Here is a 23,501-nt window from a genome sequence, read left to right as displayed (position 1 = left end):
ATTGAACGTGTTCCTAGTTCATTTCATAGTTCACAAGTGGAGGAATTATAAAATAATTGAAAGTGACGTTATTTGCTAATTAAAACTATTAAAAATAGCTTTTGTTAATTACAATAGAGGTGAAATAAAATAAAATATAAATAAACTGAAAAAAATGATTTGTTGAATTTAATCAATTTTTTTATGGTAAGTGGTTGCACACAATTGATTTAAGCTACATTTAAACAAATGCATTAAGTTGAACTAAAACTGAATAAGTTCAACTTAATGCATTTGTTTAAATGTAGCTAAATCAATTGTGTGCAACCACTTACCATAAAAAAATAGATTAAATTCAACAAATAATTTTTTTCAGTGTACATACAGTATAGATAAAAATCGTATTTAAAACAAATTAAAACAAAAATTAGAAATGTTACTTTGGCAAATTAAGTTAATTAAAGGTCCCATATTGTAGGCCTTTCTGAAGTTTTATTTTAGGTTTCGATCCTGAATCGCCGATGACAGGAGACAAACAACCACCTCTTTACTTTCGGCGTTATTGTAAGAGTATTATAATTACCATTACATCAATGCTGCACGCAGATTTAACGTAAACGCTAATTTAAACTGTCTGTAAACAAACTCACGACTTTTTCGTCAAATTCGATGTAAATCTCCAAAATATGTACGTTAATAGCTAGTTATACACTGATTTTGAAACACTTAACTGCTTTATAATATGCAACGTTAGCAGAAAGACACCGAATGCAGTAAGCTATAACTTTTGCTTTCCTACTGATACAGTAAGTTGATGTGCTACAATTTCTTTTACAATGTTACTTTTTTCTGCAAGGATGCCCACATAACGCGAGAACGCCTGATTGACGAAGCATAACGCCTGATTGACGAAGCAGTCACTTGTGAAATGCTCACCAGCAGTGCTCGGGGTGAGACTGAAGGCGGTGACTGAGTAGTTCTGACATCACATTTTTACAGAAGTCACAACGGCTCGTGAAAAGGCACAGCTACTTTATGCAGGCTGTGTGCATTTGTCTGTGGATTGACTGTTTTGAAACTTATATGGTAGTTACACAGCCCCTAGACCTCTGTTATAATGAAAAAAGCCAGGAAATTTCAGTTTTGACAATATGGGACATTTAAGTACTAAAATTACTAAAACGAAAACTGATATAAATATAAATCTACATAGAAATATTTAATTTAAATATTTAAAAATGACAAAAGTACATAATAAAATGACTAAAACTTAAAACGGAAATTAACAAAATATTAATAAATCTTTTAATAATGTAAAAGTAATCTAAGGATGTAATGTAAACTATATATATATATATATATATTGTCTTTTTTTCTATAGAAAAAATAAAAGTAGAGGGCAATATAAAATAAATATGATAGATATGCTTATCAATTGTGGGTAAACAGTCTAAGATTCTTAAATACGCTTTCTAGAATCTCTTACTAATGCAGTAAGATCATGCAAATGTTAATAAATTCTGATAAGATGACTCATTGTTTTGAATCAGCTGAGTAAATGTTTTAGTGATTTAAAATAACAAGTGACTTTGCTGAACAAATAAGTGAACAAATCTTTTAAGTAAAAGATAGCGAATCCCCATAGCTACTATGTGAGGGGTGATACCCTCAGCCAAACAAAAAAATATTGATTTTAATTGATCATTGATTTTTAAATGCACAGTAAGGGAAATCACAGTGGGGAGATGGGCTTGGCTTGTGTAGTGTACAATGCTGGATCATCAATAAGAGCTCATACACAATTTTTTAAGACACAGTCTACATTCTGCATGTGTGTGTGTGTGTGTGCGTGCACTTATCTCTGTCCCACAGTTCCCCTGCTGGGTAAATTAAGTAGAGAAAGAGAGGGAGAGAGAGAAAATGGGAGACAGAGCTGCAGGTTCTTGTATTGATGGCTCTACTAAAAATAACTGCAATGCAGTCACTCAGCATAGGACAGAGAAAGCACAACATAAGACTATCTGTCTCTTTCTCTCACTCATACTTATTAAACACATGCAAAAGCAACCCACATCATATGATATGCAAAAACATAAATACATAGATTAAATAGATACTATACAGCAGGCTACTTAAGTTAGATTTAAACATTTTAAATGCAAAAGTCGCCACAGTGCTCGTGGGTGGTTGTCAGGGTTTTGCTATGCAGTTTCTAATGTGTATGGAGTGGTTTTTGATGTGTTGCTATGCAGTTGCTAGGTGGCTGGTCAGTGATTGGTTATTGTTTCAAGTTTAAAGAGCCCACCCCCAAGTCTCTATGATGTTCGGCTCCCTAGAAACAACTTGGGAGCAGCCTTCATTGTAAATCTATGGGATTTTTTTCATCTGTTTTATCAAAATTTTGAGTCTGATCTGTTAGTGTAAGTAATACTATACTTTCCCTCAATCAGCAACACAAGGTGTTCAAATCCCTAATCTTACATATGAACAATAGTACAATGGTAGACTAATAAATACACATACAATGTAACTTCACAAGCAAAGCTTCTGCCATTTGATCTTGGACCTTGGCTGCTAGTGTAAGAATTTTCTGTTTCTTTTCCACTTTCTCTCCTTCCCCTAATTAGCATACGATCACATCAGCAATCCCGTCTAGCCCCCGACCAAGTGCCATCACATCTCCTCCCCCACATCTTTCCAGAGAGCACTCATCTCCTCATCTCAGGGTCCTCACATTGACTCATCTTCCTGTGGGTGTCCAAAGCCAAGCCATTTCATTGTCAATATTTTTCCATAACGTATGCCTCTACTTTCAGTGTACATGTACAGTACTGTTATATATGTGTGTGAGTGTGTGTTTGTAAATGTTAAGAGCCCTGATAAATCTTGTGAATATTAGATCTTGAATAGCGATGACTCTTGTAGAATTGGGATGAAATGTCACACTAGCCATTTAGTAAGTCTAACAATATAACCTTAAGTAAAATGCCATAGCATCAATAATGAATAAGCTTAATTTACTCCTCATAATGCAAAATCTCATTATTCAATGTTGCACTTGTTAAGCCACAGGAGCTGTGGATAAGGGCTGCAACTGATATAGCCTATTGTGCCATCAGATTAAAAATTAAAAGCTCCCTGAGGAAGAACATTAGTCTTACTCCTGATCATGGTAATGTGTGAGTATGTGTAGATATTTAATTCTAGAAGAGGAATTTAGTGTGTGAAGTCCAAATATGTGAATAATTAAGTATTTTAATCCTGATTTATTCCCTTTAAAACCCTGTTGATATTTGACACCAAGAGAAGCACAAACCCATACACAACAAACTTCATTTGATGAAATCACTTTGATAATGAGATTGTATGCCGGTGTGCTGCATGATTCAAGCTAAACCATAACATATATTAGTGAGGTCTCATAGACGCAATGGTTTTCATAAGATAATGCGATTTACTATACCCTACCCTTAAACCCAATGCCGGGTCTAGACTACACAATATCAGCCAGATTTTGGCACAATCCATTTAACGTAGGATATTGTGGTGATTTGTAAACGACAATGAGCATCAGGAAGCAAGAATCCATCGTTTCATCTTGTATAGTGTATCATAGTGGATGACAACCGATGCCACATCTGCGATTCTTCACAATGTAACAACAGAAAGACTAGTGTGTTTAATTTTTTTCCGGTCCTCCATGACAAGTTACGTCACATCTATGCCGTTGTCCAATAGGAGCACAGAAGCGCTTCGGTACACAGCTTTCAAACATGGTGAAACGAAAGAGAGATGATGGTATTGGTGCTGCTAGATGGAATTATGCAATGGAAGAAAGGTTCTTGGAGCTATGATAACATAGTCCTCCTGCCTTTATGATGTTTCCACGAAGGACTACCACAACAAAGTGAAAAAAAATGAAATGCTGGTGAACAATAGTGGAGGTGCTTCAGCAACTCGGCGTGTACTGGAATTAGCATTAAAGCTACAATATGTCATTTTTTTCGCCGTTAGGGGTCGCTAACCTCTTACAATAACAAAGGCGTAGGTGGATGACGCATAAGCGGAATTATGGAACTTGTCGTCATGCCGATGGATCAAATAATGTTTATGTTATAGTGAAAACATTCATGTTTTTTAACATGACTGTGGTATGAAGCAGGTCACGATTGCTAATAAGAGACAGATATCAGCGCCACACGCGAGTCCCACGGATATAAGGAATGAGGACATTTTATTCTACCGAATGCAAGTGCAGAATTATTACTCACACAGGTCAGTTTATTTGACAAATTAAACTTGTGAGGTAACGCAGCGCTGTTTCACTTGGTCTAACGTTACACTATCACACTAAGCTGCATTTGAGTGTGTTGAAAGTTCTAATGTTATTCTATGTGTTAGTTTGTTGACTGTATGAGACTAGCAGTAAGCTAGATCAACATTAGAATAACATTGTGATCATATTCTAACATTTCATCATGTTATATAACATTGATTTGTTTTATATACATTTGCTCACCTGTCTAATAAAGTACATGCAAGAGCGGCGTCTCTGTCAAGTCGAAGTTAGTCGCAGACATGGAGCTCTCGGCATTTCGAAAAGGCCACGTTGATATTGATCCTCGTTTTAATTCTCCTTTTGTCCCAAAGTCTGCTTGCCATGGTCCATAATGTTTGAACGTAACAACAACAGCGTGCCGCTAGACGTTACGCAGTTGTCCACGTCTGTCGCCATGGTTACTATGGCAGTACGAGCGGAAACCAGGGATAACGCGGATATTACATCATTGACAGGCGGCAATGACCAGGGACGAGCCATTATTTAAAATTAGAATTTTTTCTGAAATTAAAAATCTTTGGGAACCTTTGGGATTTGTAAGTACACAACTGCAGGAAATATATCACACTGTGCAAGTGATTTTTGGATATTTTATTACAACAATCTTTCATATTGTACCTTTAAGCTAACATGCCGCTTTTGGTAGCCATTGTTTGTTTACGCTCTTGTTTCCGAAAGTCACACACAGATTTTCATTAAGACAGTATTTAATATGGTACACCCCTTTAATCAGGCGATAAAATAAAACATTTTAAAATGTTAATTAATAACAGACAAATGTTGGATGTTTAATTATTCAAGCTCATTCTCATTTTTACATTTAGATTACCTTTGTTATCATAAAACTCACTTAAAAAGCTAAAAAATGCAATAACCCTTAAAAGTTTTTATTTAATTTATTTAAGTAGTATAGGATTGTATAGAAAAATAGTATAGAATATAAGCCATAAAATAAAATAAGAAATGTATTTTCAGTTCAGTGCAGGACATTCCATACAGAGCTAATCACATTTTCTAGCCCCTTATCACAGAAAACGTTTTAATAAAAACATTTTTTTGGATGTTTATTTAGCGTTTTGAATTAAACCTAATTACTTGGCCTGAAACCTAAATACCCACCACAATATAAGGACTTTGGGTCCTCGTAATGTAGGTCAAACAAGTACTGTTTTTCTTGTGGGGGTAATTTCAGGTTAGGCACAATGTAGGAAAAACCATACCCATGTGTGCACCCCTGTACTCATCATTCATCATCCATTCAGCATGCCAATGTAATTAAAGAAAGTACAATTACAGTTATACTCACAGGAGGTTGGTAAAGTGGAGAAGAGAGGAGAGGAAATAGAGAGGAAATAGCGATTTCAGACAAAGGAAGAAAGGACAGGTGAGGGTATGAGATGGATAGAGGGTATCAGAGAGGGTTAGAAAAAGATTAGAGAGAAGGAAGAAGGCTGTTACAGGAGGAAGTGGATAATCAGAAGGGGAGGCTCCTCACACGTGCACCTGAGCAGAGAAAAACACAAATAAGTCTCTCTAAAACCTCTTCACCTAAAGACCTGAGAAAGTCATCTACAAAATCATCTGATCTGACTCCCACTGCAACACTGCAATTACTATCACTGTATAATGTCCAATTCCCTTTCCATTAACGTCTATTGTTTTTTATTGAGCTAATGACTTAATCTACCCGTAGCCAATAAATTAACTCTTACGTCATCTTTCAGTATCTTTACATCTTCATAAAGACATTTAGTGTGTTTATTCTTGTTTTTCTTGTGGGCCCTAACAGAAAAAAATTGGAGGATTAAAAAAAAACAAAAAACTATATTTGCTTTATCTATGAATCGTTTTCTCAGCTGAAGACTACCCCAAATGTTCCTAAACTGAGGCTTTGTAATATTGAGCTCACTTTTGCAGACAATTTTGTCCCTAAAGTTTACCTAAAGGCTGATACAGAACATGACTTTTAAAATCTGAACAGATTTTAAAACACTAGGCATCATAAACTTGCTAACTTTGTGAATGGATACAGAGAAAAACTGCATCATACAGCAAACGACTGAAAATCGCACACTACCAGACGTTCAAGTAATTCCAAACACAACAAACTCATACAGAAACATACAACACATTTATATGTATGACAAATGAAAACTATATGTATTCTAAAACTGGCTCCTCCTACTGAATGGAATGAAAGTCTAAAGCCAAAATATCAGTCTGCCCTTCATTCATTATGCGATCTGTCAACTCTGACTGCCGAAAATCTGCAGACTGGCTCTGACTACCCTTATGAAAAGAAAATATATTTCCCTATATATGAATGATCAATATATTAAATGGTTTAACAGTATATTTGAACATATACCGAATAATATATTGCACTCATATATTATAATATATTGAATAATACATCAGGAATGGTCGCTTTTCATATATTGAAAAATATGTGACAATATATTTACTAGTATATTTACTAGTATACTAATATACTAATAATATATAATGTATGTAATATATTCAGTAATACACTTCATAATATATAGATGTATATGTGATCAGATATGGTACTGCATGTGTAATATATTGCAGATAAATTTACTCATGCAGCATAAACACACATATATATAGAGAAATATATAATGTAATATATTTATGTAAATATTAATTATTTATACATGTTTCATATTTTCAAGCTAGCTAACAAAAGCACAAGCACACCTGCCTGTACTGAAGTATTTACCAACAGAGTGAAGAGACTATCACTGTGCTGAGGAGTGCACAGACATTACTTTTAAAATATAGTAATTATAGTCTGAATAGTGTTAGGCCAATTGTCAACCTGACCACAGGCTCTACTCTTCAGCACAATGGAAACCCCAAAAACTCACACATACCAGAAATCCTTTTAAACTTCAAAATAATAGAACATTAAACACTAACAGATTTCTCCCCTAAATTAATATTGAGCAAAACACATTAAATTAAACTTAATTTTAACATTTGATCTCCTTTAACAGTCAGAAGCAAATATTTTATATGTACTGTATATCTAGCCATACATGGTCAATATTGCAAAATATATTTTTCAGTATAATCCCATATATTTTTGTTCCGTAAGGGTATCGCCAACTAGCATGGTCCAGGCTGAAAACTGAAGCAAAAGTCGTGTAGTGTATTCCAGCCTTAAGTAACACACACACACACACACACACACACACACACACACACACACACACACACACACACACACACACACACACACACACACACACACACACACACACACACACACACACACACACACACACTTGTGATGAGTCTCAGTAGCAATAATCAAGCAGCGAGAGGAGATTATAGAAGATCAATACAACAGCAGATAGGCTAATCCATGACATTAAATCCATCCATCCATTCATCCCTCCTCACATTAACACAAACAAATAAATGGACACACAAACAAGCTCAAAATCACAAGGCCATGGAAACTGGCTTAGTTCACAGTGACCCACAGAGCTGAATTCATGTAAAAAAAAAATCAGCAGACAGTTTCTGGACAGGCAGATAATAAATAAGCAACAGCACATGTAGAGAGGGATGAAAGAACATCACAGACGTGAGCAGAGGGGAGCAAATCGCAAGGAGTTTCAAAGCAATAAAGAAATAAAAGAGATGGCACTTATGACTGGCACTGAAGGGATGGACAGATTCCAGCTCCAGCAGAGAAGTTCACGCTGACATTAACACCAGGAGTGATAGATAAATGAACAATTGATGGGCAGGTGCATAAAACCATCATGAGTCATAGTGAGGAGTCACTGCTGGACACACACTGAGCTCCAGCACACACACACACACACACACGCACGCACGCACGCACACACACACACACACACCATTATTTGTGACTGAGAGTATAGCAGTATATAGAGTTTGGGAGTATACTGTAAATACAACTCATAGACTGCATACTGTCCAGCAAGTTAAATGAACTTGACTATATTTGTACTTCAGTATATAGTCAAGAAACACCCTGCATATTTAAGTCACCCATTCATCTCTCTCTGTCTTAATATAATATACTATCATTCAACTGTTTGGGGTTGGTTTTTTAACTATTAATTTTTTTTTTAATTTTTTTTTTATGTTTTAATGTTGGTGAAATTAATACTATAAAATAATATTACAATTGGAAATAAGTGTTTAAAATGTAATTTATTCCTGTGATGGTAAAGCTTAATTTTCAGCAGCCATTGCTCCAGTGTCACATATCATTCTAATACTGATTTTATGCTTTTTTTTGGAAACCTTGATACATTTGTTCAGGATTCCATGATGAATAGAAAGAGAAAAGAACAGCATTTATTTGAAATACAAAGTTTTATTAACACATCACTTTTGATCAATTTAATGTGTCTTTGCTGAATAAAAGTATTAATTACTTAAAAAAATCTTACTAACCCCCAAAAACTAGACAGCATTAATATTCTGATTATGAAAGCGGCATGTAAACATATTAATCTGATTGCTACAACTAGCCACAATGAGATTAAACCAATATGTCAGTTTAGAAATCAGAGATTAAATGGATTCATGCTGGAAAGGTCACACGTGACAGTGACACACAGTTTCTGTCTAAGTTCTTTGTCTGTGTACTCTGGTTCATAAACCATCTAATTTTCTCCTCCAACTTCAAAATAGTCTGCCATTGTTGTTTTACCATTTTAATGTAAAGGGCGTTTGACTTTACATGTTCGCATTGTAAACACTGGGTCGGTGCTTCCGCCTACATCACGAGTGACTAAGTAATACGTGAAGTAGTGGACGCGCATCGAAGAGCTAGTGCAAGACTTTGTGTGGTTAAAAAGTATATACATTTTTATTCATTTTTTTTAAGAATATGACTGATCTTTTTGCTAGATGAGACCCTTATTCCTCGGCTGGGATCGTGTAGAGCTCTTTGAAGCTGGACTGAAACTGCAATTTGGACCTTCAACCCGTTGATAACCATTGAAGTCCACTATATGGAGAATCCTGGAATGTTTTCCTCAAAAACCTTTCTTTTCGACTGAAGAAAGAAAGACATGAACATCTTGGATGACGTGGGGGTGAGTAAATTATCAGGAAATTTTAATTCTGGAGTGAACTAATCCTTTAAGTCTTTCCCTGGCCCTGTGAGTGTTGTCAGCAGTAGGTGTGTGTATGCTTGTGTGTGGAGGGTTCTGCAAGCTCTAAATTGCGCTAATAAAGTGTGAAAATAAATGTTTTCTGTGAGCGAGAGACTGCAGCTACCCACAGGGACACCGATAATTGTGAAATAAATCACTCTCCCAGACAGACGCACACATACAGTACTCTTAAATACATAGACACACACACACACAAATCGACAAGCAAGCACATACGTATATATTCGCATAAAAACACACATATTCACTCTCTTTCACTCTTTTTGCTACACAAAATAGAGCCATCTAAGATAAACAACAAACAACTAACCAAGACAGCTAGGTAAAGCAACAAAACATCTCTAACTAGCAGTCAAAAGCAATAGAGAAGGTGTTAATGTGTGCTGCAAAGCTCAATAACTGTTTACCGTATGTGCTACCCACACACAGAGAGCAATGAATGTGCAGTATGCAAACAAAGGTCAAAATTTTCCATTACAGTTCAAGGAAACCTGTCTGCCAGAAGTCAGAGTGGAAAGATTGCTCTATGCCTTCTAATAGACTTTCATTAGATTTGTTTACATTGCTCACAACCAATATCCATTCCAACAAGTCTGCTGTCTGTGTATGGAGTGAGGAGGGAGAGGGAAGAGAGAGGAAAGGAGGAGGTCAGAGAGGAGGTGGGATTATGTGAACTAGTTTTAACACCAGCCAAATGTGGTAAAAACGTTCACAAACATAAACATCTGCTCAATCGTTTGTAACATTTTGGCGAGTCTGAGACCCATAATGCCTGAATCTCACTAACTTTGTTGTATTTCTGGGTTTGTTTTGGTGCTGCTCTACTCTGTTCCACAAACCGACACACTGTGTGATTATTTTGTCCAGATGTTGCAGCTCAAATTTCAGATCCTAGGTATGTTTAAATTACAGATCGGAAAGGAGCAATTGGTCTGACTTTCAACACAATCAAAGTGCTCTAACATTGCCTCTCTGCACTTCCTGATCTCTTTCTTTGTCACATTCCTTTTCTAGATTGTTTAGTGCTTTTGAAAGAAATCTCCTATGCTCACCATTTGAAAAGTAAAAACAGTAATATTGTGGATTTTATCTATTTATCTATTTGAATATATTTCAAAATGTAAATTATTCCTGTGATGCAAAGCTGAATTTTCAGAAGCCAATACTTCAGTCTTCAGTCACATGATCTTTCAAAACCATTGTAATATGCTGATTTGCTTCTCAAGAAACAGTTATTTTTTTATTATTATCAGATAATATTTTTTTGGAAACCTTGTCTGAAAAAAATGTAGAAAGTTCAAAATGACAGCATTTATTTGAAATAGAAAATCTTTGTAACATTATAAATGTCTTTACAGACACTTTTAATCAATTTAATGCATCCTTGCTGAATAAAAGTAGTAATTTCTTTCAAAAACTTCAAACTTTTGCAACAAATATATATATATAGCTGCAAAATTTTGTATGCCAGATGCCAGATCAAAACTAATTAATCCAGATGTGTGTGCTATTGTCATGTGTCTTCACCTCTCATCAAGTGCCGTTGAATTCCGAGTTTCTAGCTTAGCAACTTCCTTTCTAGCTGCATCCACTCCAGCATCACTTCTTGCATTTGCTGGATTGAGCAGATTGAGGTAGGACTCAGCGTGGAAGGAGACGGGAGGGTTTTCTGGCTGTCCTGCTGGAGTGGAGGTGACGGGCTGGTCTGAGCGAGGAGTGTAGAGGTTCTTCAGGTTGAGAGAGAGAGAACGAGTGGGCAGACTACTCCAAACTGATTCTTCTTCTAGAAGAGAGAGATTCAAATTTAGGGCATAAAGTAAATGTCTTAATAGCCAACCTGAAACAGTCAATAACAATAGGGGATGTTATGTTATGTAAATTAAGCTTATTACTGAAAATTCATCTATTGGGAGACTGGCAGTACAGTTGCCCTTTAATAGACACTCAAGGGCATAATGGTGACAGAAAATTTCAATAACTCTAAATGACAGGTCACAGCAACACACACACACACACATGCACACACACACACACACACACACACACACACACACACACACACACACACACACACACACACACACACACACACACACACACACACACACACACACACACACACACACACACACACACACACACACTCTCTCTCTCTCTCTCAGAGTGAAAGTCGGCAAGGAGCACAGTGCTGAAGAATCAAACCTAATAAACTCCTGCACTAAACTCTGAAATAGATTAGTGTACACCAACCAACTCAATAACATCCCAGCCTGCCAAAAAACAATGTGTGCGCGTCTATGACTGTAATGGTGTGCAATAGACTACCCACTCTTTCAGCAGACTGGGATTTGAAAGTATTTTTCCCATTCATTTTCTTAGCAGAAAAATCTTAAATAAAACGTTCTTAGCTATAGACCAAACAAACTAGCTCATAGATAAATCACAACAATATAATGTTTAACTGAAAGCAAAATCGTATTTTCAAAAATCACAAAAAAAATATTTAAAAAAAATCATGTATTTAAATTCTCATTAATATACACTTCCCTTCTACTCAATTTTGATAAAAAATACAGTAATAATTTGACATATTAAAATAATAATTTTTTAAATATATATTTTTCTCTTTGATGGCAAAGCTAATATTTCGGCAGCAATAAATAAATTATAAATGTATTTCCTGTCACTTTTAATCAATGTAATATGTCCTTGCTGAATAAAATATATAATTCTAATTTTAATAATTTTGTTTTATATTACTGACCCCAAACAATTGACTGAATAAACTACTCCTCTCATGAAGCACTGCAAATGATAGAATCATAAACAATGGTACAATATAAAACTATAAACTATCAGTAATTAATTATCAATTTGAAATACAATCGCAAAAATTTCAAATATTTCATTTGTGTAGCGAGACTAATTTTCTTCGATCATTTGCGGGGCTTTATGGGAGTGACTCCTCTCAGGATTATGGGTAGTGCTGTGAGTCTTACTCTGTGTGGCTCCACTGACTCTGACCTCCAGTTGGCTGAGGTGTTTCACCAGCAGGGATGTATGTTGCAGTAAGTCTCGGTTCTGCAGCAGCAGCTGGTGAGTTCTGGCCTGCGCCTCCATGCGGGCAGCCGTCTCCGCGGCCAGCTGATCCTTTAGGAGTTGCACCTATAGCAGGGACACGCTCGGTCAAGACTATAAGGAATCACGCCAATCTTACTAAAAGATATGATGACTTACAAGTAGGATATGATCTGAGAATTATGGTGAGTGAAACAAATCTTAGATCAGGTAATCAAAGTCCTATAGAGTTGATTCTCTAACTTGTGTTGTGTGTGTGTGTATCAGAAGCAATGACAGATATCAAACTTTTAATCAACTAAACACTATCAATCAATACATTTTTAAGGAATCTAAAGTGGCTTGCTGCATAATGAAAGAGACCTTTATTTTGTTGACTTCATCATTTGTGCAGAAGTTTGGGAGGATCAGCCCACAGAAAGGAAAAGATCTCTTAAAACGTTTTCCCTTCAAGGTCTATCGCTATTGTCAATGACAATATTTGAAGATATTTCTGATATATCTGCTATAATGACAAAGCTGCTCATTTTAAAACTTTTATTTACAGAAAAATTGTGACAATATAATCAAGTAATTAAATAAGATTTACATTTTTTTACACTTTTTTTTAGCAAGAAAAAAATTATATACATTTGTTTCTATATTTATAATAATAAAAAATAAAAAAATCAAATTATTTATGCACTGTAAAAAATTTCTAACCTCTCCAAGTCAAAATTTTCTAGTGACTGGTCACATCAAAATTTTTAAATTGGCCCAAGTGCAATTCTTGTTGCAATAGTCTGTTAACATTGGCTCAATGAGAAATAATACGTCAGACTAATTGAAAAATTTAGATGTGATCAGTCACTAGAAATTTTTGACTTGGGGATGTAATTTTTTTTTACAGTGTGATTTGATTAATTTTCACGACTTTTCCAGGCCTAGACATCACACTTTTAAAATTCCCTCATGCAGCATTTGTGAAGGGAATTAATTAAAATACGAAATATGATTTAAAATATCTTGGTTTTTAGCAAACTTCAAATATTTAAAAACAAACTGCGATCCACATTCATTTAGTCTCACTTGTTACGACATTTTCTAAAGAATTTTAGGAGAAACATCTGAGAAAAGGTTAATACTTAAAAGAAACTAAAAACTATTAAGTCCAATGAGAAAGAGCAACCTCTGAGCAATATAATTTTTCTCTGGGTGGGCGGTGAATGCACATCAATCTCCTTTTCCAAGCTATTGCTATGCAGTAGCATGACTGTGCTGAATCAGAGCTGAGAGCACATCAGCTTCCTCTCTCTCACACGGGACATTATAACTATAACATCATCTGAACCTTATACAGTATCCCAAATGAGAACAAATATCATTAGTCGGAGACAGAATGACAAAAAGGACCCAATAAATGAACAGGCGAATTAATGAAGTGGCAGAAGCCTGCTGATTGCCCATATCAGCGTTGTGTTCGGTCTCCTCTATATTTATCTTTGCTTCCTCTATATGGTGAATGATTTGGGCTTATATAGTATGTGAGAGCTTTTGGCTATCAGAGAACAAAGGCTATCAGAAATAATTTCAACAGAGAAAAATGAATAGGGTTGTGGAGAAAATCTGTTTTCTGAGTGGAAAGCAAATGATTGTGAAAATGCCTGAAAATATGAAATCAACTGCTGCATTTTCTATGGAGTTGTAGCCCCTTCTAGTGTCAGGAAAGGGTAGAAGCAACACCTTACCTGTGCTACGGCGATCTGAGTTTGTTGTTGCTGCTGTAGAAGCTGTTGTTGGAGTAACTGCAGGTGGTGATGGCTGGCCAAAGGTGTGAGAGTAGGAGAGCAAGGGCTGCTGGGAGATAGCGTGTATAGAGAGACACTCTCCAGGTCTTGTAAAGACTGAAAGAGGGAAAATGAGCATAAGAGAGAGAAGAGAAAAAAAAAAGTCATCACTATTTGCTTCCTAAAAAATTTTTTTTTCCTGAGAAACATCAACTTTTGCAGTTTACATTAGTTTACATTATTTTTTCCAGCTATTTTTAAAGTCTAAGTTAAATATACTGTATATACATATATATATGCGTCCACACCAGCGGACGATATCGTTCTGTTAATTCCAGTTTTGTAATCTGCCGCTTTAAATGCTCGAGCTCTTGGATTCTGGATGGATGGATTCTGATTGGCTGTCATTGTTCTTCATCAGCTGGAAAAATCGTTTGAAAGTGATTCCAACAATATGGTTTCTCTGTGGCGTTATTGTTATTGTTGTGATGTAGACTGCTATTCTTTTTATTCTTCTAAGTCATATTTTAATTATCCTGCATAATGGTTAAATTGATAATCACAATATTTTTGCTCAATATTGTAATCTTGATTACTGATTTGTTGTCATTTCATCAGAATTATTGCACTTTCACCTATTGGCACAAATCAAAACAATGTCAACTCATTTGCATGGTTTATTTTACTCATTTACTCATCTCGTTTCCTGACAGAGAATATTGTCATGTAAACGAACATTCTCTACATTATGTAAACTGGTAAAACTCAAGCTTCTCTCAAAAGCTAAAACAGTGATATTCCTAATATATTCAAGACAAAAACTCTGATTAGGAGATTTAAACTCTTGACATCTGGCAACCCCAAGCATGAAAGCTTGTGGAGGCTTCTTAACAACAGTCAATAATATTTTCCTGCTCGTTTTTTATTGAAGAAAATATAGAGAGATTTTGGTTAAGTTTTATGTATTTATTTACAACATTTTGGTTTTGTCCATTTTAGAAATTGTAATATTGCATGTTAATAGTCACGTCTTTAATAACTGTTGTGTCTTAGTCATGCAAAAAGAGAGCAGAGTAAAGGGTTAATTAGTTTGTGTGTGTATGTATTTGCATTAAGAGCACTTTAATATGTGGATCCACAGAAGCAAAGGTCAACTCAAGTGCATTCATAAAAAGAGGAACATTTACAAATAACCACATTTACACACACACACGCACGCACGCACGCACGCACACACACACACACACACACACAGAGAGAGAGAGAGAGAGAGAGAGAAAGTAATTTTCTCTAAGTAGCTTTATTCTGTCTGTCATAAGAGGACTGAGACAGAGACATGGCTCTAGGGATTTAAAACACTCTCTGCTTTCTCACTTAATGATATTTTCTGTCCCCACCCCTGAACATTACCCTTACACAAACCTTTATACGTTATATACCAAACATGACACTTCATAATTCAATCTAAAAGCAGTAAAGGAAACAACACAATTACTCTTTCTGTGCAACATCCAATGTTAACCACTAGAAGGAGCTGGAGGTTTAATATCAGGGGTATATGAGAGGGAAGAGAGGCAGAGGATGGAGGTAGTAGCACGTCTGCTAAAGTAAGAAACACTCCCAGTATGAAACAGTCTTTTACAGTTTTTCTCGATTGCTTAAACACTATAACCAGGCTTTTGAACTGAAATTTCAAAACCATAATGCCATTTATCAAAAAGCACACCCATTTCACTAAACTATAAACACTATTCCCTGTTTTGACACATGAGTCAGATTTGTTGAACTGTCACTGCAAAACTCTACACACAAATCCCTTCATTTCTCATTGCTTAGACCATGTTGTCATTTAGAAAGCACTAGCATACAATATTGTTCACTCAAGTCAGCACATCTTCAGCTCAGTGAGCACACAATTACCCAGGTGGAAACACTAAGAGTCAAAATTTAACACACATCAATCAGAACCTTCAATAGATATATAAAAGGGCCCAAATCAGTTTATTGAGTTTTGGAACAATGGATCCAGAAAGACATGAAGTAAGAGATCGAGGAGGGATAAGAATGAGGAGGAGGAAGGGCAAGAAGACAAGCAGTCTCAGATGAGAGTCAAGCCACTCTTTTGCCCATGCCTTGATCAATGGTATGACTATGAGGGAGGCTGGGCTACGAGTAAGGCCAAATTTGAGTCGCTTTACCTTCGCCTCGAGAACCTTCAGGGAGGTGTGGTGGCAAACAAAATTCTATCACTGAATAAGAGACAAATATTTCCAATAGTCTTTGATGAGGTTTATTTTCTTGCAAGAAAAGGCCAGCCGTCATACAGTCAGACAGAGTGGCTGCAGAGTGTGACAGTGAAGGGAGGGCATTCTTTCTCCTTTATAGTCTTGACTCCCAGAATGTTATCTTTCTAGGTATTTCAACCATATGTGGAACATTCTTAGACGTGTCCATCATATTGTATCCTTGAGTGGAGACCCTCCTGTTACATCCCAACGCTCTTTACCATTCCAATACAATTCGAATTCCATATAAGAATATGGTTTGTGTGTGCTCTTTTACTGTCATATGTTGGTCACACACATCTTACTGTAAGTAAATATAAAAAAAAAATTAGAGGACAGAGAAAAAAAAAAGGAGTAAAACAGGAAAAAAAAATGTTTTTGTGTGTGTGTGTTTTCTGTGTATGAAAAAAAATATGCCAATGTATCCACTGGTTGTGTCTTTTGTGTTCATCATGTGAAAAGGTTTGTGAGGGCGGGAACCACAAGCAACATACAGTAACTTACCAGTTTTGGAAATGTTGTTTTGAATTTATTGCACCAGTGTGTTAGACTATGTTGTGGTGTGTGTGATTTTGAGGGCTTGTGTGTCCTGTCTGAGGGCAAAGTTTGGTTTTTCAGCAAGAGTGAATGGTTTTGAGTGTAGAGCTTCATTTTTACCTGAAAATAGGATGTTTGGGGAATTGGGTGAAACGTTATGGATTTGCGTTTATACAGTAGTTTTGAGAATACGAGGCATAGTTTCAAAAAATGTGTTTAAGCAATCGAGAAAAACTGTAATGTCACTTATCTCCATTGTGCACAGAGGCATATCTTCCATGAGCAGGATGGCCAAGTCATACCAGTTAGCAACTACATAAAAAAAAAGACAGAAAAGAAGCTACAACTATGAATGTTCCCAATCTGTCTTCATTTATCCTCCAGTAGATCTATTTGTCATGAATGTCAGCTACAAAGCTAATGGAACACCACTGGATCTTTGATGTTTGCTAGACCACGAACACATGAATGCATTATGAATGCACTGCTGCTAAATTAATACATGTAAAATGAATGAATGCATTATCTGCTTTCAACCCATCTGCACTGGGAATTTCTGTAAGGAACGGCAGAGAGATATCAAACATCAAACCATATTAAGTTTGACTTGGTTTAATATATAACTTTGACCTTATTTAAATAATCCTTATGGCTCTCTCCTCTCGTATAATTTACTGTATGAACTTCTAAACAGGACCTGCAGTCAAATCGTCTTGAATGGTCAGTTAAAAAAAAAAAAAAAAAAAAAAAAAAAAAAAAATTAATAAAAACATAATAATAACAATATATTATTTTAAGTAAAAAAATCTAAATAATTATACATCATGTTAATATTTGTTGTAATAATTTGTTTAAATGTGTGTTTAAATGCCTTTAATTAATGTTGGTTTTGCTTTCATTTACTTTAAAAATAAAAAGTTTTTGTTTGAAAGAAATTAAAACTTTTATTCAGCAAGGATGCCTTCATCAAAGATTTCTGAAAAAAGTATTGTGGTTTCCACAAAAATATTAAGCAGCACAGCTGTTTTCAACATTAATAATAAAAATAAATGTTTCTTGAGCACCAAATCAGCATATTGATTTCTGAAGGATTATGTGACTGAATACTGGAGTAATGGCTGTTGAAAATCCAGTTTTGCCGTCACAGGAATAAATTAGAATAAAATAGAATAAAAAATAAATAAAATAGAAAAGTGTGACCCTGGACCACAAAACCAGTCACATGGGTCAAATTTTTTTTTAAATTGAGATGTATACATAATCCGACAGCTGAATAAATAAGCTTTCCATTGATGTATGGTTTGTTAGGATATGACAATCCCTCTCTCAATGAGGCTGTATGATATTGTTTCCAGTTCAGACAGTGATAAGTGGTTAAAGTCAGATGAAGATTTTGAAAATAGTATGCAGGCCTGGGGCATCATAACAGTTTAACTGAATACCCCGAAGGAGGAACAAGGTTGAGACAAAGGGGTAAAAAACAGAAGAGAGAGGAGGTGAAAGGGGTTTCCTCTTTATTTATAAACAGCCATTATTTCCAGCTGACGAGCGATACTCAAAAGACGTCTGTGGGGAGGAATGATGCAAGGGCTTCTCTTCTGCTAAAACACTCAGTCATGCTCACACTCCAGATCGATCTCACCTGATGGGTTTGTCCAGGTTTCACCATGTTGAGCTCTGACAGGCTCCGAAGAATGTCATCCATAGCCTGCTCACTGAGCTTTGGGGAATGAGACTCCATTCCAGTGACATCATCCATTCCCTGTTCCATCCCTGTCAGCTGACGACCTGTAAACAACAGCAGCATTTTAAGAATATGATGAAACTAGTTATACAACAATGATTGGCACGTTTAAACATCACATGAAAAATATCACCCAAATGCTGTACTCGCAGCTCCGCAGCTTTGATTTATTCTATGATGACGTGTTTTAAGGAATGAATGCTCTGATGTTATGGCATGGTCTCACCTTCAGGGCTGGGCTCTTCTCCAGACTGATCGCTTTGGCCGTCTGCAGGGCCGTCTGGCTGCTCATCTGAATTCTGCTCAGCGTGCTGCAGACTCAGCTTATGGCACACCTCAAACGCCTGACCGACCGTCCGCACTATCCGCATGGCCTGACTCTGAGAGGGGAGAGAGGCGAAAAATAGAGATTTAGAGAATCTTATATGTACAAGATATACAGTATATACCTTATACTGTATATTCCTAAAATACACTGACCAAAAATATTTATAAAATATATTTTTTATATAGTTTTCTTTTCTTAATATTTTGGTCATCATATTGCAGGATAGCTTTTCTTGATTTGATCATATAACTAACTTTGTGTTAGTTCATTCTGTGCTACTACAGTTCTATGAAGCAAAGGGCAAGAATTGAGAGGAAAAGCAGAGACAACAGAGACAAACAGGTGAAGAATTTTATGGTTAAAGGAGAACTTTTTGTAAATTTGGAGTGCTGTCAGTACAGAGAACTACGACAGAAATCGGTGTTGCCTACACCGTGTTATCCTCTTTTTAAAATCTGCACCCTGTTGACTTCAATGGGGCAAGTTTTAAACCTGCTAGCCTCTTAACATCCTTGATGTGTCATTACAAGTGCCCAGCCATGTGAGTGATTCCTTCAGAGTGAACACGGTGAATCTGACTGCAGTAGATGTGAAAGATATGAATAAAAATTAAGTTAGAGGATAACACGGTGTAGGCAACACCGATTTTTGTCATTGTTCTCTGTACTGACAGCACTCCAAATTTACAAAAAAATGAGCTCAATGTTAAAATTGACCGGAGTTCTCCTTTAAGGGCTTCGCTCAAGGACAAGACGGACTGAAAAAAATGGCATGCATGATATTATTCCTTGGTTCGGGGCAGAGAAAGAGAGCAACAGAAGACCATTCTTTTCTTTCTAGGTGAAAGGAGACTCTACCTTCTTTTTGGACTTGAACACATTGCATCTAAACAAGTTGCTGGATCCATCACGAGCAATGTAGCTGAAAATCTTCAGATCCTGAGAATCATGGGATACATAGAAGATCCTTAAAGGAAAAAGAGGAGAAAAAAGAATAAAACATAGGCTAAACATTAATACATACGGTTGAAATACAATTGATTTTGTTACATTTTCTGTGTCTCACCTGTATATGGGGTCGTGCATAACCAGCATCTTGCTCTCATCCCACGTCCACTCTTTCCTCTGGAGGTCAAAACAAGACAAGTGTTAGGGTCTTGTTATGCAATGTAAACTCCTAATTTCTAGGACTGTAGTTATACAGAATAAGGATATTCACATTCTGATGACACATGCCTTGGGTTTCTTGCGCAGCACCACTTTGACCCCGTCTACAGAAACCCCTATGCTCACTTTCTTCTTCTTCACGCTTTTTGCCTTGAACTCGTACTGCAAGGGAAAAAAACTGAGTAATTTAAATGCATAGAGATACTTTTTTAAAGATCAAACACAGGACCATATCACCTTTTCTAATATTTTCCATAAAAAAATAAATAAATTGCAATTAACATCCATTTGTCACACTTTAAGATGCAGACTGAAGTCCTGGGACCAATTTTAAATCTGTTATTTACAATTAGCACATAAACCGCTAACTTATGAACAAGGGCGCCTCTAAGGGGGGGAAAAATTAGGATGATTCTAAGGGCCCATGCACTTTTGGGGCCCACAGAGATCGATTTTATTAATGGACTGGGTGCGATAGGGGGCCCAACATCATACTGTACTCTTTCATAGGGCCCAAAATTGCAAGCGGCACCCCTGCTTATGAACATAGAGGAATCAACAATCAGTCCTGCCTCTAATTAAAAGTAAGTATATAAAATTATTAAAAGTAAATACTTATAAGGATTTATCATAAACAACAACTTTTTTAAGAGCAGAAATATTATTGCAATTTATAAGTGAAATATTATTACAATTTTTTAAAAAATTCTATTTTAATGTTTTAAAATGTTATTTATTCCTCTAACGGCAAAGCAGAATTTTCAGCAGCTATTTCTTCAGTCTTCAGTGTAACATGATGTCCTGCAAAATATATATATATATATATTTAAATTTCAAAAACAGCATTTAAACAGAATAATTTGTAACATTCATTTACTGTCACTTTTGATCAATTGAATGAGTTCTTAGTGAATAAAGTTTAATTTCTTTAAAATAAATAAATAAATTGACCCAACAGTAGTGCATGTCAATTTTACTTTTTTTTTATTACTTTTTTACAAAACTCATACATTTTATAATGCCCTTATATTTTATAATGTAATGTATGCTCCAAGAATGCACTGAAAAAAAAAAAAAATAGATTCAAGATAACAGAAGAGTCGAGAGAAATGCATATATTTGTGTATTTATGTTTTGCTTATTAGAGCATGGAGATGATGTGTCAACACCAAACTACTGGAATCAACTCTGAGCATTATTACCGTCTCTTGTCCACTTTATGCAAGGATAGTTATTTGTGTAATGTGCATGAGTGACAATTAAGAGTGTTGTTACCTATTCGTTGCTGGTGTTTCAAGTAAGTCATTTATGAGGTTCCATAGATCATATGTAGACTAGAGTTTGAAACAGAGCTCATGACCTTTCAAAATCTTTACTGTCATCTTCCAGGCCTACAGGGTTTTAAAAAGGAAATAAAGCCCGTTGTATATGTCGAAGACTGAAAACTGGGGTCTCACTTGGGAGCCCCAATCACCTCTGAATTGTAGAAAAACAACCAATAGAATTAGCAAGTGGAATGTGCATGCCAAGCCACTCCCCCGTACATACGGGTATATAAGATGGTGGCACGCATCCACTCATTCAAATTTTTGCTTTGGAGCCGAGTGGTTGCGTACAGCGATCACTCTCTTCCAAATGTCTTACAAAGAGCATTTCCTCATTCTAAAAGTGCTTGCAATCGAGAGGAGATCTCTCTTGCTGGAGAGAAAGCACCACCTAATACCCTCACGGGATTCTACAATCTCCAGGTGGAGCCGGTTTCTTCCCATGTGTTAGGTACAAACAGGTAATGTGCAGGAAGGCTGGCTCAGTGTCTCGATTGCAACTCCATTCCCCTTTAAGGTGGGGGATACGAGCACCTTAGCTGTGGCGCTGAATGGCCGGGATCCCTGTCTAGGCTCCTCAGCATAAACCTGAATGAGTGGCTGCAACTTGGCATGAAATGATTCCTTGAGTTTTCTATTCTATTTCTAATTCCAAATGTCTTCAGTCTGAATGATTCACATTGGCACATTTTTAGTCTTTGGGTTCTTTAAAACTTGGTGCATGAATCATTTCTGCTGAAAGACATAGTATTCATTATTGAAGTCAAGTCCTGGACTGAACCGAGAGAGCTACTCATCCGCAGAAACATTATGCTGATCTGTCCATCTTTTGAAGACTAGAGGAAAACAAGGACCAATGGTGGAAGCATGAAGACTGTATGAGATGCACTACAGGAAAAGGACATGACAGGTCTGTCCACGTGTGCAGGTTACAAACCTTTAGTTTTACTGAAGAGCTTGAGTGTGTTGAAGTAGCTAAAACTTTAAACTACCTTGTCAGAGTTAATCAGCTTCATGGCTCCCTATTAGAACTAGAAGAGATGGTTATTTTCACTTAGGCCACTCGTGTTAAATCACTCTATTTGTAAATTGCTTTGGGCTATAGCATCTCTTTAATGAGGAAATACACATTTGCTTTATTACAGCAATACATTTAGCTACAAACTCATTTAAACATACTGTATAGTAGTAGCTAATTTCCGCCTTTTGTTTTTGTACTTTAAAAATGTTATTCAGACGGTACTCTACTTAACCAGAATAAGTTGTTTTGGCGAAGTGGTTGATGCTGCCTTTTCTGTGACAACATGCATTTGTGGCTTAGTGTGCTATTAACGCTATTAAATGCTATAACATTTTAATGGCTAAAGACTGAATACACTGTATTCTGTTCAAAATGTGCTATGATAATACAGTGCATTGCATAAGTTAATACACCCATGCTAAAGTTGACTAAAAAGAGGAATAAAAAATCATATTTTGGAAATTGAACTTAATGCCTTAATTAAAAAAATTAGGAAAAATCCAACCTTTTAGGACACCAATTTTCTTTGTGAATGAATAATGTATCGTAAATAAATAAATGTTCTTCCTTAAAATACATGGTGCATAAGTGTGTACACCCCTATGTTAAATTCCCATAGAGGCAGGCATTTTTAAGTATTTTTTTTTATTAATTTTTAGGATACTATGCATCCTGATAAAGTTCCCTTGGCCTTTGGAATTAAAATAGCCCCACATCATCACATAGCCTTCACCATACCTAGAG

The 23,501-nt window shown here is 36.0% G+C and overlaps 1 protein-coding gene across 2 annotated transcripts in view; it reads right to left on the bottom strand.

The window, feature by feature from the left end:
- LOC307158366 (carboxyl-terminal PDZ ligand of neuronal nitric oxide synthase protein) overlaps window positions 1–23,501 on the bottom strand; it is a 48,264-nt gene that overhangs the window by 2,772 nt on the left and 21,991 nt on the right. Inside the window, exons 3-11 of one of the 2 annotated variants that reach the window (XR_013821219.1) lie at window positions 20,481–20,573; window positions 20,311–20,369; window positions 20,103–20,211; window positions 19,144–19,297; window positions 18,816–18,961; window positions 14,313–14,468; window positions 12,507–12,672; window positions 11,035–11,290; window positions 5,625–5,821 (exon numbers count right to left, since the gene is read on the bottom strand). Coding sequence is in view for 1 of the 2 variants with exons in the window: in XM_079870863.1 (XP_079726989.1) it covers window positions 11,035–11,290; window positions 12,507–12,672; window positions 14,313–14,468; window positions 18,816–18,961; window positions 19,144–19,297; window positions 20,103–20,211; window positions 20,311–20,369; window positions 20,481–20,573 (1,139 nt within the window). In the remaining variant the exon portion in view is untranslated. The remainder of the gene's footprint in view (window positions 1–5,624; window positions 5,822–11,034; window positions 11,291–12,506; window positions 12,673–14,312; window positions 14,469–18,815; window positions 18,962–19,143; window positions 19,298–20,102; window positions 20,212–20,310; window positions 20,370–20,480; window positions 20,574–23,501) is intronic. The other variant, XM_079870863.1, reaches the window with a different exon arrangement.

Source organism: Squalius cephalus (genome assembly GCF_949319135.1).
Source record: "Squalius cephalus genome assembly, chromosome: 5".
NCBI classification, from domain to species: Eukaryota; Metazoa; Chordata; class Actinopteri; order Cypriniformes; family Leuciscidae; genus Squalius; species Squalius cephalus.
Note: the sequence above shows the minus strand (reverse complement) of the source record. Positions and strands in the feature narration are given on the sequence as shown.